This window comes from Cygnus atratus, chromosome 12 (assembly GCF_013377495.2).
Source record: "Cygnus atratus isolate AKBS03 ecotype Queensland, Australia chromosome 12, CAtr_DNAZoo_HiC_assembly, whole genome shotgun sequence".
Taxonomy (NCBI): domain Eukaryota; kingdom Metazoa; phylum Chordata; class Aves; order Anseriformes; family Anatidae; genus Cygnus; species Cygnus atratus.
Genome location: NC_066373.1, coordinates 18,891,342 through 18,915,257, shown reverse-complemented (window position 1 = coordinate 18,915,257; position 23,916 = coordinate 18,891,342). Strand labels below are relative to the sequence as shown.

At 38.5% G+C, this 23,916-nt stretch overlaps 1 protein-coding gene across 2 annotated transcripts; it reads right to left on the bottom strand.

Annotated features, from left to right (window-relative positions):
* Positions 1–5,140: 5,140 nt before the first annotated feature.
* Positions 5,141–23,747, bottom strand: N4BP1 (NEDD4 binding protein 1). 2 transcript variants are annotated; one of them, XM_035543173.1, is made up of 7 exons: positions 23,356–23,747; positions 19,068–20,830; positions 11,867–11,997; positions 11,348–11,444; positions 9,446–9,553; positions 7,816–7,923; positions 5,141–5,669 (listed from the first exon to the last, which is right to left on the bottom strand). In XM_035543173.1, exons 1-7 carry the CDS (start codon positions 23,620–23,622, stop codon positions 5,333–5,335), a joined length of 2,811 nt encoding a protein of 936 aa, XP_035399066.1. In that variant the 5' UTR covers positions 23,623–23,747; the 3' UTR covers positions 5,141–5,332. The 2 variants fall into 2 exon arrangements, with proteins under 2 accessions (XP_035399066.1, XP_035399067.1); XM_035543174.2 differs by lacking the exon at positions 9,446–9,553.
* Between the last annotated feature and the right edge of the window lie 169 nt (positions 23,748–23,916).

Below are 23,916 nucleotides of genomic sequence, written 5' to 3'. Positions count from 1 at the left end.
GCATGGCTGAGGGATTTGCAGTTGCTGCCTGGTCCACCACCACCAGGCAGGGGTTTGGCTTGTGCTCCGCCATCCCCTCCCAGTTTCCCAGCAGCCTCTCTCCCCTCAGGGTCTTGCATTCGCCCTCGACCTCGACCTGCCTGCTTTGGCTGCAAAACTGGACCAACACACAAAAACCCAGCTCAGCTGCTGCCTAGGCTGCCATATGAGGTTGCAAAGCCTTCTGCTGAGACATTTTGGCCATCGGCCATTTCCCAGCCTTCCTGATTCCTCACGCTCCTTTTCCCTCCCTCTCCACAACAGCTCACCTGAGGTGAAACAAGATGGACGCCCTCAGAGGCCTCTCACAGGAGCAGGGCTGCCTTGGTGCTGTTTGTGGAGTGAATGATGCCAGAGCCAGCTGGGAAAAACTTTCATGTCAGTATTGGACGTCTGCCTAGACAGAACAGATACTGGGATGTAGTGGGATGAGGAGAATTTACAGAGGAGGCCACTGCTGTGGTAAAGCTTGGCCCTCAGTCACCACTTCCACCCACCATACTACGTGGTTTTAGGTAAGTTGGCTCTTATTTGTGCCCCATTGTCTCTGTTTAAAAAATGGGAATTATTATGCTAACCATCTGTGTGGAACATTTTGGGTAATAAGCAGAAAAAAAAAAAAAAATTCTTCTTTGCAATTCTGTAATTCCTCACATGCTAGCCCATTTTTTTCCTTGTTTTCCACCCATTAAAATCTAAGCATTCTCTCAGATCTGTCTATAAAAATAATGGGACTTACATAGTAATATTTACTCTACACAATGACCCTCACAGTCATTGTGTGAGGGTCACAGTGTGCTCATTCTCTGTGTTAAACAAAAGGTCATTTACAATTACTTTGTTAACTTATCATTAATCAATAATTTTTTTTCATAGGCAAAAAGAACACATGGGCATTTGCTATATAGCCAGTGAGTTACCTGCTGCCAGCAGGTACTCAAACAGCAAACTTGTGAGTGGACCTATATGATGCTTCCATGTTAATGTGTAGAAAAAGAACCTTGATTTTGCTCCATTCATTTCTGTAACAGTCTCTTCCTAGAGATTTTACCTACTCATATTTCGGTTTTCATCTTAACTTTTTTTCATCAAAGAACAGCTTTCCCAGATATCACAATATTTTGACAACTTTTCATGTTTCTTTTTTTTCATACAAGTTAACATTAGGAGATATACTAGTATTTTGCATTAAATACAACTGTCTACTTCATATTTTCAAACTGATTTACTTTTTCCTGTTAGGTACAGTCAACTCTGTTTTCCAAGATGATGGGAAAGATGCCTGGAACACACGACATTAATGCTGGTGGGAGAAAAAAGCCCAGATACCAAATTATAGGGGACACTGGGAAGCGCTGTACAAGGACACTTGATGGAATTAGCTCAGGTTCAGCCGGAATGACAAGTTCAGGCTCACCATCAGTGTATTACTTGCTTGCAAAACCACATCACCTAATGTACACTTCTTTTGCCAGCAGAGAACCCAGCAATATATCTGCGGCGTGAGCTATCTAGGATCTGGAACACTGCAGGAAGCAGAGAGCTCTAAGATCTTTACTTAGAGCTGGATTATGTTGGTCCCAGACTGACACATCCAGAGCACAATGGATATCTGAATTGCAGTTCTCTCTCTACACAAGGATCACAACACACCTAAACCACAGTTACATGTTAGTTATCACACAGACAACTACTTGAATGTACTCAAGTGATTGCGATATTTTATTATTTTAGTATCGAGCTGGGCAACCACACGTGTATGTAGTGTGTTTTTTATTGCCCTTTTATTTTTTAATCTTTTGCTGGTAAACTCAGGGCTATTCTGCCAGGTAAAAATTATACCTACCTGGAATTATAAGTGTCTTAGCCTGGACAACAAGGAAGTTCTGAGTAGGATCAAAAAAATATTCCTTTCAGTGGAAATATCAGTAAATTGAAAGCTGTATTAGCAATATGTACCACCTCAGAAAATTAGTTTATTCTAGGCATCAGGAACATTCTGGTTACATTCAGACTTATGGATGTCACACTTGGACTTTACCTTCTCCTTTGATCATTCCACTCTGAATACTTTGTACAGTTGATAAAGGAATGTCACAGGCCAACTTCCATGTGTAAGAAAAGCATATTTTCTTTGCCATAAAAAATTCTAAGAAAAAAAAAAAAAAAGAAAACTTGTTCTGGTGCGTTTTTACTTGTTAGACTGAAGGAGGCTTTCTAGGCTGCTCTTCTTCATACAGGGCTAGTTCTGTTATGCACTGAAATAGAGGATTTTATGGCTGTTTATATTTCCAGCAAGTAAGCGAAACCTAAGTGAAAATAAAACTGAAAGACACCGATGGTTTTGTTCTAAGTGTAAGTGAGATGCAACCCTGGGTGTTGCTCTGTCATACAGCACAGCATTACAAAAGTTCCATCCATTTTGTTCTAGGAAAATCAAACCATACTGACCATGGCTGTCACTTTCCCCATTAGCAGAGATGCAATGCGTAAAACTCAAACCTGAAGGCACAACAGAACCTTAAAACAAGGAGGGGAAGAGGGTGGCAAAGAACCTTTGGCCATCAGTAGGCTTCTGCCATCAAATTCAGTCATTTTTTTCATTAATCGGTCTGTACTCCATCTGGGAAAAAATGGTAAGATCACAGGTTTTAGATAGCTACTATTCCCAGCTAGGCTTCTTGTGTCATACAAAAGTAATCAGCTACTACTCCACTGAGCACTTGACACTACATCCCTCTTTAATTCCTTTCAAATTGGATGTTTAGAACAGAAATGAACGGCACGTTTGCATTTACTGGCATTGATGTAGCCCTTGAATTTGTTGCCATTTAGTGAAGACTCTATGTATTCCATCAAGTCTCCCATACTGGATAGCAGTCAAGATGGTACTTATCTTTTGCTGTCTCTGCAGGGTCATACTTCAATTTTCTTTTCCTTCCTTGTGATAAAAATTGAAAACAAAACCATACTTCTTTATTTGCATCTCTGTACTATACAGTTTCAGTTTTTCAGTTGTGAGTATACTGATACACAAAGGAGATAGGGGATAGTTTGTATAGGTTTGGGCCCATTTTCTTGATTCTCCTGATAACTTCTAGAAAAGCCGCTTAGGTATTAAGATGACAACCCCATGTCTCTGTGTCTCACGCCAATGTAGAACTAAGCAGAATTATCAAACTCGCTATCACTGTCCTCCTCAGGATCCTATCCCTCCATAAGAGAAACCCTTATCTGATTGCAATTTACTCCCTTACTGCTTACTAGAACACCATCCCAAAACAGTGACAGCAGGCTTTAGGGACCTGCCTAAGGTTTTGTGGGGACAGACCTTGCTGAACACATAGGACTTAGTAGGTGAGCATTGCTTCTTTGCAAAGATGTGCTGGTCAGAATAATTTTGCCCACCTGACCCATGAATCATCCATCCCCTCAAGCATTCAGGAAAAAAAATTAAGCTCTGTACATTTGGATGTACAACCATATTCAAATAATTTATTCATCCTCACTATTTTTTTGAGATGCTACAAAAATTGTTCCTAATATTTTTAGTTTGCTCTTGCTGCAACTCCTGTTGAGGGAACAACAGGACTGCCTTCTATTTCTGACCTCATAATGCATATGAAAAGGCCATCCCAGACAGAGAGACTTTCAACACCTGATTTTCCTCAGTATATCCCAACTCTTCTGCAGCCAAGCAAACAGTGATTTCAGAACCTAGCACACTACTCGAGAACAAATCACTATTCATATGCTTTAGGGTAAGGCTAAGCATGCCAGAAGTTTAACACAGGCTCTGAACTCCATGTTTTCTTTTCAGTCTAATTTGATCACCTATCACAAGAAACCTGTTAAAAGGGCAACATGACTTAAGTGTGTTCATAGGCACAGTAATCTTCACTTTGCTCCTACTCTCAAAAGTCTCACTGGTCAGTTCTTGAAAATTATGTCCTCCTTCCTCCCCCCATTTTTGGACTAGATCCCAAAACATATTTGAGGGAGTGAAGCTGACTGTTAACTGCATCCTATTAGTTCTGCTCAAGATGGCGTGTCATTTCTATACAAACAGCATCACATTCTGTTAATAGCCGATCACAGCATTCTTAGTTCAAATAGGCAGGGCAAAGACAAACAGAAACAGCACAGATTGTTAAAGATACTTAAGTTATTCTGAAAGTGTATTGATGGTCAGAAGAATTTCTAATTTGAAAGCAATGTTAATATCACAGATCTTTTAAAGCATTACAAGTAACTTCAAATGATGGGAGTTGTGGTTTTAAATTTTCCTGCTGAAGCCTTCCTTCTAACTACTCTAACGTAGTATCCCACAATCTGGATGAACAAGTGCATTTTTTTTGGTCAGTGTCCATAGACTGAAGAGACATTTTAGCCACGTATAAAAAGCTTACTAGTCAGCTGTAATATCAGAAGACTGCTTAGCATCCCTAAGCTCTTCATATAATGTTCGGTTTTATCCACAGCAACACGTACTGTTATCTGTCTTGCATTTTAATCTTTCTTTATAGAAAAACTAGCACTTCTGAGTACAGGTCAGTAACCTTGCTTTAGAACACTACAAACCAACAGATGAATAATGCCATCTTGTGACAGTACTGCAACAGTACACCAGACTCCCACACAGCAGATCTTCAAATGGTTGTCCACATACCTTAGGAGTACAGACCATTTCCAAAATAAATGATGCAGGCCTAAGGAAAGCAGGTACACATATACATTATACAGCAGCCCTTGCATCTGGAAATGTTAGAAGGGTCTGCTTGTATTTTTATGGAGAAATATGTGAAGGTTTGTAAGCGAAGGAGGTACTACTATAAGAGCATAGGTTTTCTAAAAATATCTATACCCTAGATACAAAACAACAACATCTGACAGGTGCATGGCTTATCTTATAGGATCTTGTCCATGCATCTGGAAAACATACCTGAAAATGAGTCATTTTTAGACCTATGATATGACTTATCCCCTTAGAGTGTGTGCTAACACACTATTTAAAGTGACAGCAGTTCTTTAGATCTGCTACTGCTTTAACAAGCAATTAAAGGGAAGCAGAAGAATTTTTCATAGAAAATATTAATACAAATCTGTAGTAGCAGCAGTTTTTAATTTACCAAAAACTGGCATCTATTAGCAACAGAACATACACAAAAATACCTTTGTTTATACAAATAAAATTAGGTTCTGAATATTCACAAAGTAATAGAGCAACATTTTTCTTCACATTGACATTCATTGTTAATCAGATCAGGTGTGATATAAAAACCCTGCATGGTATTCAGTCAAGCACCATGGCAGACAGTGCATTAAGATCTCTCATGAATGGGTGATCAGCTAGTATTTGATCAATCTTTTGTCTCTGCTCATAATCAGGAAATATTTTTCTCAGGGCTTCTCTTAGCTGTACTGTTTCTGAGGCAGATCTCTGGGGTGGAATTGCTAGACAAGCCTTCATGTTTGTTTCCAGCGGAAGCCACGTTGCTGAACAATCACCGTGTACTCGGTTTTTAGGCTGTCGACTGCTACTGGTTGGTTTGGGGACTTGCATGAAGACAGGTGTCTCAGAAGAATATTGTCCACTGTTCTGTAAAGCTTTTTGTCCTGACAGAAAATCTCTGTGGAACAAAATTAAAGTTTAGGTTAAATTAAGGTAGAGGGAATGCTGTGTCTGTACAACCACAGAAAGAAAAAAAGCCTGCAGCTCTTATACTTCACTGCTGCTCAGCTAGCTACTGACTGAAAAATGCGTATCCCTTGATTCCAAAAGTGAAGCAAAACTGTAGCTAAAACATTTTTCAGCTCGAGTCTGGCATGCTTAACAACATTATCTAGGACTATTTCCAATATGGTGTGAATAATAGGACATTTACTTGGCAGAATACAGCAATAGTCAAAGCTCATTTTATGGAAGTATCAACACCAGTATCATAGAGCTAAATGGATGTACTGAACGCATATACTCTGACTCAGAACACGTGAAAACGTGGACAGACCGGAGGGCTTCAGCTGCTCCACAAGATCATTTCCTCATCTACTTTTGTTCATGACTGAGAGCTGTCAGCTGTGCCCATTTTTAGGTCAAAGCCAGGTTTTTCTCATTTAATATCCTTAGTGGGGCAATACAGTTTTTCAGGATCTGAATATCTTAATTATTGAGATTTCATTTCAGACTATTTAAAAAGTTGTAGCTACTCAAAACTGCTAAATTTAGGGCCAATTCTACTTCAGACATCACCAAAATAACACAGAAGCATGAACTGGAAATCACATTACAGTCCATTTTCCTATGACCAGGGGGAAACTATAAAAATTACAGGGCTCTATTTTAAAAGCATTTAGGGTACCACCTCCCACTACTCAGCATGGAACAGTTCTCTGATTGCTTAAGATCCTTCCACTTTCTGATCTTAGGCCCAGCAACCAATGGTGCCATTTAACTCAGAAAAGTCACAGGGAAGGAACAAAAACTTTTTACACTGGCACCTTTTCTCTGTATTAAACAAACAAAACCCAAGACAGACCACCACAAACCCACAAACCAAAATCAATTTCTGGTTCCAAATTTCCAGGTAGGAAACCAAGCTCTTCTAGACTCCTTTCAAAAGAGGTTGTTTCCCCCAACACTCCCCTTCCCTACTTCCACAATCACAGCCACCTCAGGACACACTGTTATCACTTGATTTTCCTTGGACACAGGCAGCTAAAACAATGTTCCAAATAACATCTCATAAGGGCTTTATATTAGAGCTTCAGTACTTGCCCAGCTTTTCCTTTTGCAATTCCAGTACCACACTTCCTTTTTTTAATGCCAACATTACACGGTTATCTTCAAGTCAACCTACAACCTATTGATATAGACATCTCCTCTTCCTCAAAGGTTTTCAGTAGCCAATATTCCTGCTTTTCATTAATCCCGAAGTGCATGTGCTTGCATTTTGTATCACTGATTTTTAATTCCTTCACTTGTTTCTGAAAACCTCTCTCATTATTCTTCACTGTCATTAGTATTTATAATTTCTGAGCTGGTGAAAGAAGAGCAAAGATCACCTTAATTTCTTGTGCAAAAACAGTAAAACCATTCTCAAATCTTGGCACATAATGGAGAGCAAATTCATAGTTATGAATCCATGCACAGAGTAAAATAATCTTAAGTAACAATATGTTTATTAATATTAAAAATTATGAATCAAATATGAATGCACTTAATAGCAACAGCTCTCCAAAACGGATTTATCGGTACCATACCCTCAAGTGCGAAGTGAAATGCCTCTCCTGTGACAAAGAATATGAATTCAGAGTGTTTCTTTTGTAATACCCCTTGTCCCACTATGAATTAAGTAAGTGATCAACCAAAATATTTTAAATACCACCACACTGTAATTAGCAGGCAGACCACCACATACCCAAACTACCAGTAGGTTTAGGCAATTACTAACACGCTGCTTGGACCACCTTTACATGAAAGCCACCACAGTCAAAACCTCAGAGGAAGTTAAGGCATTTGTCTTACTTATCTTAGTTCTGAGAGAGATGTTGATGCAAATGTCACCAGCACTTTCTGAACTGACTGAAGTAACAGGGAAAAAAAAACCATGTTTTTGTTAAGCAACTACATGCTACAGTGTTTTGGTCTGACTTCACTGTACCGTTACTATATAGGTCTAAAGAAGTCTTCAAGTGAGCCACAAAAACAGGTCAGTTCCCATTTGAAATCATAACTGTCCCCCCCCCCCAGAAAAAAAGAGAAAATGGTGCTTATACCTGGAACAGCCTTCACTTTGAAGGAAGTCATCTAATCTAGGTCCGTTTCTTCCCAAAGGATCATCAGGAACCATAAATATGTCCCCCGCAAAAGTGTACTGGAGCAACCTGCAAGAGAGTTCTTTCAACATCTTCACTAACAATGAATTCACCACTCCCCACCCTTCACCTCCAAAGCACAGGACAACCTCTCTTAGAGCAAACACTTCCTACCATATCAGGAGCTACTGAAGCTTAACTAGTGAATACCCACTTTAATTACAACCAGCATTCACTGTCAACAAAATTTTATGGGCGCTTATTCCCACTGCACTGCAAAGTACTGAGGGTTTTTTTTTTTTTTTGACAACACCTGTTGGGTGACTGCAGGGAACAGGATGGAATTTTCTAGTTGATTAGAAAGGATTGGTTTTTTTCAAACTTGTAAGGATCCTCAAACATGTAGCAAAAAATGCTCATGTTATCAGAAAGCCGGACAACCAACAAACATTGTTTAGATGCTTACAGTTAAGAGACAAAGAAGCCTTTTTTCTGGAATCATTTTGGGACAGTGAGAAATCTGCATTCAAAGAAACCAGTTCAACTAAAATTTGTCTGTGAGAAGAGGATTTGGTATAGTGGAATTTCCCCAGAAGTAAAACTAATAGCAGATGTTAACACAAGATCTTGAAAAAAAACAAACCCACAGCCTAAGAATGACGTGCTAAGTATTCTTGCTAAAGTAGCATATGAGAACAGAACCTGACTTGGGTAAAACTTGCTAAAGAAATAGCAAAAATATCTATGTGACTAGATAAGAACTCAAGCAAGTTTTCAATTATGTATTTCAGTATGCCTATGCAGAACCCAGTCACTGCTGTAAATGTATGCTCAGAAGGTCATCAGGAAAATTGAGAGACTAATAGGAAATTTAGGCAGATTAACAGAAGACCATCCTTTAATAGTAAGGGGGCCTGATCTAACTGGAGGAAAAAAAGCAACAACAAAAGAAGTTCACAGGAGAAACTATAATCCCCAGAGAATCTACAAATTGAAACAGGAATACCTGACAGCTAAGCAAACTTATCTAAACCCACAGGACACAACAATTGCAGGGAGACAGCTGCAGGGATATGTTGTAAGTGTTCATTACGTTGTTTTGCCATGCCTATTTGTTGTACTACAGTAAGTGTGAGTGATTCTGAAACCTTAACAGTGACACTGTGCGTCTGCATCAGCCATTATATCTCCTTGAAGAAATGAAATGTGTAACAAGAAAGACTGTGAGAACGGACCTAACAGGATACTACTCTAACAGGACGCGACACTGAACTTCAGAAGAGATATAACTTGGCTGCCATACAGAGTTTCTACTTACATGAGCAATTAAGAGATACTTATATGAGCAATTAACAGACATGTATTAGAGGATACATGAATAATAGGAACATTAGGCTACTCAACACACAATTATAAGGCCATTAATCAAAGTAGTGAAACAAACAGTAATTTCTTCATTTCTACCAGAATTGCATCACAGATTACCTTCCTGTGGGATTTTTACTTTTTATTTTTTTTATTTTTTAATTATAGTGCCTACAACTGTAAGGACAGACATCCTTTAAACTTTCATAGAAATCTAAGTAATTACCTTTTCTGAATAATTTCTCTCCAGGCAAATGATTCTGTCACAAATTCTCTGAAGTTATCATTAGTCACAATGACACCTCCAGTTTTATCAGCAAGATGTAATAAAAATCTGTAACATTCATTTCCAAGACAGTTAAGGTAGTCTGCTGTGCTGAAAATTATTCAAAGATCTAGAAAACTACATATTTTCACCATCCAAAAGTAACTTATTTACATGAAAACAAACATTTGAATTACCAGAAAATTACTTCATTTTGACCCATTATATAGCTTTAAACAACAAAGTTTTAGGTAGCATTTATTTATTTAGTGCAGTAGAATCTTTATGGAGGCTTTTTTCATTTGTGGGGGGGATGACAAACACCACAAAACCACAACCCCCCCCCCCCAAACCCACAGATTCATCTGATTCTGAGATATTTGTAGACGTACATTGCTTGCTTTACAAAAGAGTACAATACTCACTAAACATTCTAACCCAAACTTATTTTTGACATACCTTCTTGTTTTAACTTTAATGACTGTGTCCTCCAAGGTAGTATTATGCATGTTACTTAATTATTTGCTTTGTCAACATTTGCTAACAGAGTGCTGCTACCATTTTGTTGTTAAATAATGACAAACTAACTATTAATTTATTTAGAAAAACCCATGATTTTTACCTGTCTGAAAATAAGCTTTTTGCTAGCTGAAACACTGTGTGGAGACTTTATCAACAAGATAATAGATGTTACTCTTTTTTTTTTTTTTTTTTGAAGACAGATGATTACACTTCTGAACAAAATGCAAATATGTTATCATAACATTCATTTCCACAGTAATCTCAAATAAAATTACTGCACCTGCACAGCATTATATATGAAAGCCAGGTGTATATAAAAATATTAGTGTGTAACCAAATCCAACTTGGCTGTCTTCTACAAACTACTGGGATTGTTTTTGCTACATCATTAAGAGATTGGAGTTCCTCTGTTTTAAAGTATAGAGCACTTAATTTAGCTATTGCATATCAAATTTTGCACTCAGGTACATGATTGTACAATTAACAAAATAAGCATTGCCCATGGTGTAAAGAACTTGACAATTCTGCAGTCAGAGAAAAGTATGACTGATTATTAGTTAGAACACTGCATTTGCTGTCAGGAACAGTTTCAAAGCTACAAACTGCTCATCCAAGCACAATTAGGAAAGATGGTTGTTGAGGGGAAAAAAGTCAGCACAAAACCCCCTTAACTATTTTGTTCTTCTAACTGTGTTATCAAGACTGGCAAAATTTGGCAATACCAATGAAATCACTAGCACACCCTGCTACACCCACAATAAGACCTAAAGCTTAGTAGCACATTGTTCATTGAAAAATGATTTCCAGTCTGAAGCTAAACTTGGGTGCTGAAATTAACTTGGAAATTGAATAGCCCACACATTGTTACAAATACACTGGAACAAGTATACACCTGTATTTATATGCAATAATGACTTAAGAGAAAAAAATATATATTACCTGAACAGCAGCTAATTTATGTTAGTGCTCTCCAAACTTAAGAGGTGATTCAGGGATAAATCAATTATCAGTAAAGCATTAAAACCTTACTGGAAGATTCATTTCCTTCCTCAACGTAAGTCATGACATTTGAAATGGATTCACTTTTTTTCTTACAATTGCCATGAGAATTTTCAGAAATTCATAGAAAGTAGCAAACAGTATGTACAAAAATATTAAGAGATTTACTTTCTTGCACTGTTATAAGAAACAATTTTATAAATAAAGCTCAGTCTTGTGTTGAATGCACAGAGCTCTGTTTAGACAGACTGAACAGCTGGCCAGTACTACCGATCGTGAAGTACTAAGCTTTTACAATCATTAGTTGGGTTTAAAGATTTTATAACTATGCATATTCCGCACCTGTCATCATGAGCAGCAATCCTTGCTCCCAAAACCATCCTTGCAGGAGTTAAAGACAATATTCCAACATCCTGGAGCTGCGTTAAGAAATCCTGTTCTGTTAAAACATGAAACAACTGTTCAGTTTTAAAAACAAAATCTTTCCTCTTAAGCTATTTATAGATGACAATTAGTCTGATATAATTATCAGAGAAGATGGGTTATTTTTGTACCTATTAATTTACAGAAATGACATTGATAGTTGGAGAATTACTAATATAGAAACAGAAGAGGAAGATGTTGAACAAGAAATTAAAGGGCAAACAAAAATAATTAAAAGAGGGCTTCCACTTATGGTATGGCCTAGCAGTTAAACAGCGTTTCAGAGTGCCTCACACTGTACGTTGAGATCAGATTACTCATGCTGAACAGCCAAACACTGCTCATGCTTTCTTTTTCATTTATTTTCAAAGAAATACCCCGATAATTAGTTACAATTTACTTTATTTAAAGAAAACATCAGGAAACTATTTGCCTTACCTGTAATGGAAGGATCACGTCTTGTTCTCCACTGTGGAACAAATACAGTAATATTTCTGTGGCCACGTTTCCAGAAGTAGTCAACAGCTATTGCAATTCCTCGACAGGAGAAGAATTTCTTTAAACCATGACTTGGGGAGGAACGGAAGGAATGGGAAGAAAAAAGGTGATGAGATTAAGTTCAATAGAGTCTATGAATACAAAGAAAACAACAGAACATCGCAATGTGAAGTTGGAAATTATACCTACAGCCTCAAGAAAATAAAGGTTGATTAATGTTACAGATGAGGAATCTTATAAATTGAAAAATGTCTTTTGCACAAGAAGAGAATAGAAATGTCACCTGCAACTTAACATAGCTCAGTCCCCTTTAAGTTTTCTTAGCACAGCAATACCTAAGTAATTAGAAGTGGATTTACCTTTAAAAAGAGGCTAATAGCAATGGTTTCAAAAAACCTATTGGTTATACATTAAAACAATCACCATGTATATATGATAGTTCCAAATACAGTCCTAATACAAAATGAAACAAAACCTTTAAGTGGTATCCCAGGATTAACTCTGAGAAATTCTATGATAATCTAAGATGTTAGGGCCTCCTTTCCCTTCATTTCAACCAACTCAGCTACTATTTTCAAACAAAATAACGAAACTTCTCTGGAGAAAGTTTCAAAACACTGTATGTGGCAATCCTTTCTCCTTTAGAAAGTAAGATGCTCTACTTGTTTTTTGCAACTCAATTAAGTGACTTCCAAGAAAATCAACAATTGCCTACTATGAATGATGCAGAGGATGGAGTTGATAACCCTGTAAGGTCCTTCCCAATATGAATTATCCAATGATCTATCCAATTATCTATTTAATAAATGGCAGGAAGTCCTCCTTTGTGTGACTAGACTCCAGGAATTGAGCTTCAAGAGAATAAAGAAACACCATAAAATAAAGCACAGAAGATGGAACAAAAGCTACCTCTAGAATAAACTCCTACAAAACACCTATTAGGAGCTTACATAAGGCTAAATATATTGGAGGCTAGACTTAGACAAAACAAAGACATACACAGAAAAGACATTTAGGCTGATTAAAACACACTATAATTGAGAACTGATGGCATAAACATACAAAGCGTCTCTTACAAAGTAGTTCATATTCTATATTTTGAGTTAGATGTTCAATCACTGTTCCAACAATCACTTTGTAGTAAGTGGTACTCATATTTTAAACTGTTCTTCAATTAATGTATAATATTAGGCTTAATATAAACCTAATCATAAGCCTTATTAGTTTTGAATGAAATCTTATCTTTAAACCCCTAGTTTAACCAACCAGGAAGTCTTCTAAACACTAAGTTCTCTACAAGATCTCCATTCAAGTATTTCACAGTGAAATTCAGCCTTTAGTAGGATTCAAGAAACCCCTTTCAAATTTCTGTATGCCCTTTACAATAAATGTATCAAAATGTGAATCTATTAAGATTCTGACTAAGTTCAGAGAGAACCATTTTATGCAGAAGGGCAGAAAAATTAGTAAGCTACATCTGAACTATAAAAGGCAGAACATCTGACTTATTAACAGTTTGGGGGGGAGAACAGATATGCTACACTTGTCCTACTAAAATTAACAGCAGAGAAAAATCTCGTTGTCACAGGAGAGAGATTCCTCGTAAGCCTTCTAGATCAAACCTAAGGGCAGTCATTGTCCCTCTAGTTTAGTGTTGGATATCCCACTCAGTAACCCGAAAAGCTTTGTTAAATACTTTTACTATTTAAATGGTTCTCGGCTGGACTTCAAGAGATGCAAAGGTCTCAATGTTCATGTTGAACATGCTTTCTCTAATTCTGCATTCTCCCATTTTAAACCTTCACATCTGCTAACTACTACATGACTGTATTCTCAATTTTTAAATGTTTTTTAATTTTTTCTCAAATTTTAAATGTTTTCACGCAAGGCAGCCAGAAAGAAACGCACAGCAGCAGCTCCTGATTTTTACCCCATGATCACCAACTCCCGCTCTGAAGCGATTAAAAATAAAAAGCAAATATGCTATTAGAAACAATACACTTTCTCAAATACCATGTAGAATTAAGCTAGGCTGTAACGTGAATAAATACATTAGTGCTAGATAAGCAGAAATCTGATACTTTATTTGAACTAGGTAGGTGTTTGAAGGACAGCAGGTCATCACAGCAAGGTGGTCTTTTCAAGACATCCATCTCAAAGACTGCACCTGTTCCCTAACTGCCACTGTAAATACTATCAGCTATCCGAGTTCTTTAAAAACCTAGGATGACCCTAAATAGGTATTTCTAAAGATAAAGAAGAGATGATCATGGAGAGCTTAAAGCAGCAAACAGCAGATTGCTTTCCAGGACACGTAAAGTCTTCCCTTTGGTTCTGTAATGACATTAAGGAAAGCATGTATCACAATTCACAAGCCATTCTAGCAAAAATTCTAATTCCATCAAATTACTTTTATTCTGTTCTGAGTTTCTTCAGCAATTTAGTAACATTTACTTTAAAATGACCTGCTAACTATCTGGACACTTCAGTCTACCCTGAAAGGTCTGTTTTCAGCACAGGAAAAGAGGCAGTTTTAAAAAAATACTTCTTAGCAGTTGGAGTAAACTGGGCTCCTTCTCATTCAATAAATACTGAAACTACAGTTAGCATTAATATATTAATATGCAGTTTTTACTGGGCTGCATGTGACAAGAGAAAAGTTCTTCAGCTTCTTGCAGTTTTCCAGAGTTAAGACCCAATGCAAGTGGAGATTCAAGCCCATTCAGCCCTAGTCCAAGCTTGTGAGCAAAGCATTTGTATCTGCCTTAAAAAAAACAGGCATGACACTTAGGGTGCAAAAATACATATGAATGGAAAGGGATGTCCATAACCTCAAGGTACTGAGAAGCAAAACTGAAAACAATTCAAAGCAAAATTGAAAACAATTTTTCACCTTCTAAGATGTAAGAAAATAACGAGGCTTGATTTAGCCAGAAGGAAGCTGCAGAATAACTACATTAAAACAACAACAAAACACACAAAAAAAACAAGCCAACACACAAGCTCCCCTGCATTGATTCAGTAGGATGTTTAAACATCTATCATTCTGCTACTTTTGGTTGGTTCCTCCGCCCACTGCTTTCCCCACCCACCTTTTTTTTTTTTTCATAAAGAGAGTTTTCATTTAGTTGAGCAACAGGAGGCAGATGTTACAGAACCGTATTTGGGGACTGTCTGTACATCAGTGGGACCCAGCTGCTCTGCCCTTCAGCAGTGGTCTCCTAAGTATGCACCCCAGTGAGTACACAAGACAATCCATTGGGGCAAGCGAAGAAAACATTAGAATTTCAGTAATGCACATATACTTATTCATTTGTCAATTATATACATGTATTGGGGGGTGCACGCTCAATTTTATTTATTTATTTTTACTGACAAGGATATACAAACAAGATAGTCTGGAGACTCTGGTCTCAGCCTTCAGAGCACTAAGTGGGTGCTTATTCACTGCCTTGTTAATTCATTGGTTTTAGATGCATTTGGTTGTTCTTAAAGCAAACACATCTTGTCAAAACACCATGTTTCATACTAGGCTTTATCTTCTGACATGTCATAAACGTTCTTCTCTGTGGGAAGAACTATACATTCTCTTACAACAGAATGCTGAGTTTAACAGTTTCAGATTAAATATGTAGATAAAAAAATCTCCCTGCACTTAGAAAAAAACAGACAAAGAGGATGTGGTATATTTGTTAATTTCTACATGACCCCAAAAATTTACATTTCTCTTCCACTAATACACGTTTGGGAAATGTTTCTAAAAAATTCAAGGTAGCTTATGACTCAGTTGTGACTTGCACTTCTACATCACTATTTCCTAAATAACAGAGTCTGAACAATGAGGAAGTACGCTTGCTTTATGAACTGTTTACTGTAACAAGATGCTGTACTTGAATTAAAGCAGCGACAAGAGTAATGGATCATGTAGGGCTTCCCCTTCAAAGCTAGCAAGACTGCAAGTCAAATGTCAGAAGACCTTACTCACCTAATTTGATTAATCCTTCAGTGATTGACTTTAAAAGTTTTACTGTTGTCCCTCTCAAACAAGCTCTATGCTCTTTAATGTGTGCAAATCTATTATAAGGATGATCACCACCTTCAATTAGTTGTCACTTGGTAGGAAAGGTTACATATTTGAAACCTTCCTGCACCCCTCCTCATAAAGTTACTTAGATTTACTTTTGACAATTAGTCTATGGCAGAGATTTCTGGACTAACTACAAATTTTTTTATGACTACATTACTATATCCTTGTTCCTTAACTTGCATTTGAAGCTAAGTCATTTAAAAAGTATGCTTCGTTCTGAATGGGGGACAAATGGTGACCTAGCAGGAACATGTGCAAATACTTACAAAGCCTGTTAAAAAACAGGTAATAAAGTATTGTTAAATGAAATAAGCTTAAAGTACCAGCAGCAATATTCCTGAATATTTGTCCAGGAATTTCAAGGTTATCGTATGTTACATGTTAGAAGTTGAGATTGATTCCCAAACTTGCTGAAGAGCATTAACAGTTCTAAGAGCACTTCACAAAAATGTCTCAAAATTTCAGTTCTTAAGCAAAATTCACACATATTATTAGACAGATGTTGTGCAAAGAAAAGAAGTTAGAAGCATTTATTAGCACTAACAATTGAGGAAGTCTGGGTAGTCCATAAATTCTGGTAAAGCATTTAGGATTTCCAGTAGACTCTTCATAACCATGAAAGAACAATAACCAAGGGCATCTTTGTCCATCTCTTTGAAACTAGATGCATCTTCGCCCCCAAGAAAATTGTGTGCATGCAAATACAGATCTGTGTTTATATAGATGCATCCATGCAACTATACAAGCTGTCAGCTGTCAAAAATAGCAAATTCATTTTAGGACAAAACTTTGACATTATTTTCTTACAGGACATAACATTGTAATCCCCTCCCCCCCCCCCCCCCCCCCCAGATATTTTCTTCCCCTAAACAGCATATAAACCCATTCTTTAAGGAAACTTCTTTTATCTAATAGCTAGAAATAGATGACATCTTAATCAGCCAGACACGTTTTTCTCAGCATAAATGGGCATTGTACAGAATTCCTGGAATCTCTGGTAGTATTCTAGCCTACTATTAGAAAACACCCCATTCAAGAATTAGTATCCTAGATCTAGCTCTTCTAAGACTGATAAAAGGCTCTTCAGGATTTCTGATCTTTCAAAGCAAGCTCTTTTTTGGTTCTGGCAGCAAGGTTTCCATTTGAAAACTAATGTTTGTACTCTGAAGGATTATACATGTTTAGCAGAGAAACTTTGAAAACACACACACACTTAAATAGTAAGTTCTCAGAGTAAGTTTACTCTTACCTATTGTTACATTTACCAGTGGAGCACAAAGACTCAGAGGAAAAAGAAAGTTTGGTCTTAAAAATTACCACTTCCTCATTAAGAAGAAATCCTGCGTAAAGCTTATTATTGCTCACACTTTCATGTTCTAAAACTATGAAAACAGTCTCAAAGCAAGCACTGACAAACAGTTTGACATGCCTGTCAAAACTACTTAGTATAAAGAGAAAAAAAAACAATTTTCTTCCTGACTAGAGAACAGCAATCAATTCAAGGGTAGTTTTGATGAGACAAAAGTTAAAATCAACCAAGCAAAACACTAAATTTTTAGAGATATAGGTTCTAATTGATTTTTGCTATTCCAATTGGTTATGATAGTAAACTTAAAAGAAAAAAAGGAAAAGAAAATGTAATTGGCAGCACTCTCCAAAGTTGCCTACAATGAAAACAATGGGAAAAAAAGGAAAGGGAATTAGAAGATATCTATACTAACAGAAAATCCCTGCATCACTGTCAGTGAAAGGGATTTCTTGATCTTTTAACTGTGCCCATTTCATAGGGTTTGTTTGTCTGCATGCTGCCTTGTCAGCATCTATTAAAATTAGCAAACAGCCCTGTAATTGTGTATTGCTGTTTGCATATGTTCTTTCAGATAACAGGAGTAATAGGAGATGAGGTACGTGCGTGCTCACACAGTTCCTTATTCTGAGAGTTTTTTGGATGGATACCTACATTTGCAAAAAAAAAAAAAAAGCAGATTCAAGCACTAATATGCAATGTTGTCAAAGGACAAGCATGTTACTATTATACAAGAACTGCCACTTTAAAACTGCAAGACTCTATGAGCAGAAGTGGGAAAAAAAACACACTTTACTCTTAAATTGATGGTAACTCAATTTTTCTCTTAGGTGCCAGGAGAGCAAGTTAAGTTTCATGCATAAAATTGCTTGCAACAGAGCTCACTGAAATTACTTCGAACTGACGCATTATGTATCGAGATGGAACACTGATTATTCCACGTAGGTAGCTTTAAAAGAGCACACATCAGCCTTCAAGTTTAACAGTTGCATAGTAAGAAATACTGTAGAGTTAACTGATCTTTCATTTTCAGAAGTCTTGTTATCAAAAAGGATCCCATTTACCTCTATAGCTGGTTTTAGATTCCATCACCCTGTTATTTTTTTTTCAGATTTTAATATTTGGGTTTCATGTATCTGAGCTGTTTTACAAATTACCAACATTCTACCAAAGAAGAATAGTTTGGACTTAAAAGGCTATAGGGTAAATCTTTCCAAGAATATTGCAATCACCAATCATTTTAAATCAAACCTTTCCATATTCTAATTAATCAACTTCAAAGCATGGATGTTTTTTAAATCAAAAGTTAATCCTACAAGAATTGTTTCATGATACATCTCAACCACGCTATTATTAGTTGAATTTGTGTATTGCTCTAATTGTCACACAACGAATCAGCTAAAAACTTCTGAATTTCCTTCTACGCACTGTATCTCAACAGTGACTAATTTTCAACAAGTCAGTCATAAACATGACTTATTAAACGGGAAATAAAAACTATAAAAATTGCAACGTGTTAGAAATTAAAATGGCTGTTTATCTCACATAACTTTTCATTATTAAACTCTCCCATAACTAATCTATGCAGCCATTACCAGTATCTGAAGGACCCCACACAATACACGGACTGCTGATCACCAAGAAACTAGTTAGCAAAAACTTTACCTATGCCACAGCAGCCTCCTTATTCCAACTTCATTTGAAAGTTTATTAAACTTTAAGAGATAGCTGATAAGAACAATACTTACGACATTGCAACGTTGCTTCCATCAATAATGATATGTTTTAAATACGGATTCCCAGGTTCGTTTTTCAACTCCAGCCTGTATGGCTTTTTGAGAGATTCCAGGAATCTTTGAACCCCGGTAACTGAAGGATCAATATGACGTCTGTATGGTCCCACCGTCTCTCTATCAGGACTTGAAGGATGTATTTTTACATGGGCTGTAGTAAATTTTTCAAAATCTGATGTTTGGAAAGGGTGTTGGTTGCGCAATCTCACTTGAGAAGAGCTGCTGTGTCCTAACTGGTCCTCAGCAACAGGATGAAGATTCTGTACAGCTGAGAGCCCTGCAGATTTTTGCTGAGCTGCAGTTTTAGTCTTAGCTGAGATACGTTGCATATCTGAGCTCCCTCTGGCTACAAAATCAACATCTTTTGGAACTCCTGACTGTATAGGGCTGAAAGTTATAACACCATCAGTTTCTGTATCACTTGATGTTGAACTGCGATTCTTACCAGAGCAGTAAGTATCTCTTTGCTTACAGCATAGAGTTGAACTCTTACCAGAAGGAGAAACGGGTTTGCATATCACTGTATGCATTTTATCTTCTCCATCAGCTTGTGTGCTTGGCACATCTCTTATATTATGATGTTCATTTTTTGTCTCCTTTGAAGCATGACCGGATTTAAGTAGATTTTTACTGCTAGAAATGCCTTTGTCTTCTAGTTTTTGTGAATTATTTGCATTACTTCCTAAAGGAGGATTTATAGTTCTGGGTTTTTGAGATGATAGTTCATGTTCTTTTTGAAATTTTAAGTTTTCCTTTTCAATTTCTTCTAGCAACGTTAATGGTTCCACAGATTGTCCTAGAATGCCAATAACCTTTTCTACAATACTCTGGGAATAGCCCATTGTTCTGAAAAAGTTCACAAGAATCTTATATTCCATTTCCTCACTGATATCATCATCTTCTTTAATAAAGTAATTGGGATCATCTAATTCACCACAGCTACCTGAAAGCAAATCAATAACTGCATCCTTCTCAGAAGGATCACTGTGGGAAGTGGATTTCATTTCCTGGTCATTTTCCAAAGAGAATTGCTTTTTAGGGAGCCTTTCCTCAGCATCAGAGGATCTTCTTTTACATGACTGCCTTTCTTTAGGCACCACTGCCTCTAACGAAGGCACAACATTTATGGGAACAAAACTTGTCTCAGGAGCATCAGAAAACACCGTGTCCATTTGTTTTGTAAGTTCAGTTACAGGTGTCCCAGCATTGTTTCTTGCTTCCTCACCACCTGTTCTTCCATCTCTGTTTGTAACAATTACTTTGGAAGCTTTGTCCTGTAAAAACTCTGTTGGACTCTCAGAACCTGTAAGATCTATGATATTGCTCTCTGCCTCACAACATTCAGTTTGCGTGAGACTTAGGAGTTCTCTTTTTAGTGAGCTAGGCAAAATTAGCAAATCCATTGTATATTTATCTGCATGTGCTTCCACAAATTGTCTAAATTGCTTTTTAATCTCTGATTCATTGTCACTTGGTAAGCTTTCATTATTCTCGAAAAGGTTCACAAACTGCTGAACATGACTTTGAGCCATAACAACAGCCTCTGCACCCCCTTTAATAATAAGCAGTCCTATTTCCAGCACTGTTATATCAGCACAGGTATCCTGAATAAGACTGTTGAGAAACACACTCTGTGCGCCAACAAAAATGCAGTGCATGTCCTTTGGGTAGTACTGCTTTTCTTCGAGTTCAGGTTCACACAGTCCCTTAATATACTCCTAGGAGGAGAAAAAGACAGCAGAATGAATACTTACGAAAAACTGACACACAAAATTATTCAGTAACAGACAAATACATTAGAAAATAAAGCCAGCACAGCAAATGTGACAAAGTAAATACTGCCAGTAAACCAGGTAACAAAGAGAAGACAGGTGTTAAAACAGATTTCATGGAACATAACTTCCTTTGTCATCCTATTCTTTATAAATAAGTTCACTTGAAATGGACAGTAACTGAGTATATTAGTTATACACACTGTATTATGTACTCTATTAACGCAAAAAATCCTTACCATTCTTGATTCTGAGAGCTCTTACTATCTGGAAGCCCTCACGATCACACAAGTACAGGCATTGCCATTTGTATCTCAAATTTAAGAATGGTTAAAATTTTGGTATTTGCACCAAATTCAACTTTACTGCTAATATTACTGCTAATTTACAGAGTAACTTATTCCATTGGGCTCCAGAACAGTATCTATGCTATATACAGAACTGAATAAAAAATTGATTAGCTAGCTTTCAATTGTGCCACCTCTTTTTTTATCTACTAGGTCAACTCATTTGAAACAAATCTTGATTTTTCCACACAGTCTTTAGCGCAAAGAGTGCAAGCATTTATTATTTAAAAAGGCAAGCCAGAATGTATTTGTCATCCCCATTCTTCGGTCAGACAATACACACTGCATGAAGTGTGAGGTTGTAAAGACAGTTTCTGAAGAATTTCCAAAGGCTTATTGAAATGGTATTCTATACTTGTAAGTAGTTATTATGTGTGTTCTTTGTTTTGTACTTCTCACTGTGGTATGGCAACGACATAACTAGTAGCCCCAGTAGTATGCATTAAAATATGTCCTATCAAAAAATTATGCTAAAACAAGACAAAAACACTATCTGGACTCTGAGAGATTACATTAATAAAATACATTTAAATTTTAAAGCTACAAGTGACAAAAACACCTACTACCAAAAAAAAAAATCACACTAAAAGCTTAGCAGCAAGGCAGCTTTTCACAAAGCTTTGGAACACAGCGTCTTGAAAAAGCAAATGATACTGACAAATGATTGAGAAGCTAGTTCTGAGTTAAACATGGAAAGCATGACTAGAAGTTTTTTTTTATTTATTTAAATAGGTTAAAGATATCACATTATGATTTTTGCCACTCAGAAGTTACTACAGTTAAAGTAAATTCACTATACTGCCTCATTCTATCATAGTTCAGAAATTTTGTCAAAACACTATACTATTTTTTCAGTCAGGTAGCATCATTTTTCACCAAGCTGTCCCTTTCTGCACTTAAAATTGTATAATACAGTGAAACCAATTTCTAAGCTGCGGTCATTGCATGTGCAGATTCCCAAGCAGGCCAATTTTTATTGTCTTTCCTTACTCTGGGAATTTGAAATTCTCTTTTAAACGAAACTGATTTCTCTTTTAAATGAAACTGTTCATTACAAGGTAACCAACAATGCAAGGCCACTTTCTATCATCTCTGAGTCACATCAGAGTAAACATCGAGGCGGGATGCTTCAAGACTGTACTAGCACAAACTGCTTCTGCAACAAATCCACAGAATCATGTTTTGTCCCTTAGCCGTCACATGACTGCTTTTGCTGAGATTAAAAAAAGAAACTCAAGATAGGGTCTGAAGACTGCTCTGCACGGAAGTGAAAAGTCTCCCATACCCTTTCAAGTATGTAGAGTAAGAAGCATTTTCCATGTGACCAAGAAAAGAAATAATTAGAAGATTAAAATAATCTGCTGTTTTTCAGGAGGAATATCCTTTACGCTACCTGTAGCGGTTTCTAAAGTCTCTGAGCCCAACTGTACAAGCAAATTGGCTTAGAGCCAGAGTCAATTAATTCAACAACCTTAACGTTCATAATATTTTCCCTAGAAGTTTTATGCATTATACAGGTAAGGAAGCAAGTATTTAAAAGTGGAATGTAGTCCTGAGAGTGAATTAAGTCATAAAATACAAGCTAAGGATCCCCACCAATTTATGGCTTCACAGCAAGTAGTGTTACAAGCAAAGACAGGAACGGCCTAGCCGACTCTTTCTTAGTTAGTTTAGCGCCCGCTTAGGAAGAGAGCTATGGCGCGGAGGGCTGGCCCTGCCGGCTCGCACACCGAGGACACGCCAGCTCCACGAAGCTGGAGCCCTGCCAACAGCTGCCTGAATGCCACGGAACGGGCTACGTGTGCAAGGCACCGTGACACTTGGCAACACCCAGCCGGTCCCCAGCAACTCCCCGAGCAGGGCAGGAGGAAACGTCCGGGGGAAGCGCCTTGGCCGCCTCTCGGCACGGCCGCGGGCCCCCTGCCAGGCGCCGAGGCCCCTCGCAGCTCCGCCGCCATCTCCCAGCGCAACCGCTCCTGAGGCGGCGGCCGCGAACTCGTCCCCGGGCGTTTCTCTTCCCCTTCCTCCGCCCGCGTCAGCGGCGCGGGGCAGCCCTGCGCGCCCGGAAGGCCCCGTTCTCCTGGCCCTGCAGGCAGCGTCCCCGGCCCACCCGCATCCGCGTACCTTGGCGCAGCGCACCGCCTTGCCGCCGCCCGCCAGCTGCACCCAGATCCTGGCAGCGGCCGGCGGCCGGCCCGGCGGAGGGAGGGAGGCCCGCCAGTCCTCCTGCGCCCCCAGCACGGCCAGCCGCACCTCGAACAAGCCCTCGATTCGGCCCCGGCTCCCCTCCAGCAAGCGGCTTTTCTCCGCCGGGACGGTGAACTCGTCCGGCCCCGGCCCCGGCCCCAGCCCTGGCCGGGAGCCGCGGCCCGCCCCGCAGCGAGTCGCCATCAGCGCCAGCCGCGCCGCGCCGCGCTCCGGCCTCGCATCCCGCCGGGCCGCGGGACAACAACACGGGGAATCCCCGGGCGGGCGCACCGCGGCCGCGCGTCATCATCCCGCGACGGCAGCAGCAACAGCGGCGGCACCGCCCCGTCCGCGGCCGCGCCGCCATCTTGTGGAGGGCGGCGGCCACCGCACCCGTCGGTCGGCTAGGGCTCGCTCCGCCTCTCGCTGCTCGCTGGGGCTGCTCAGCCCGGAGCAGTGCAGGGCGCAGGGTACGGCACCTCCCGCTGAGCTCCGCCC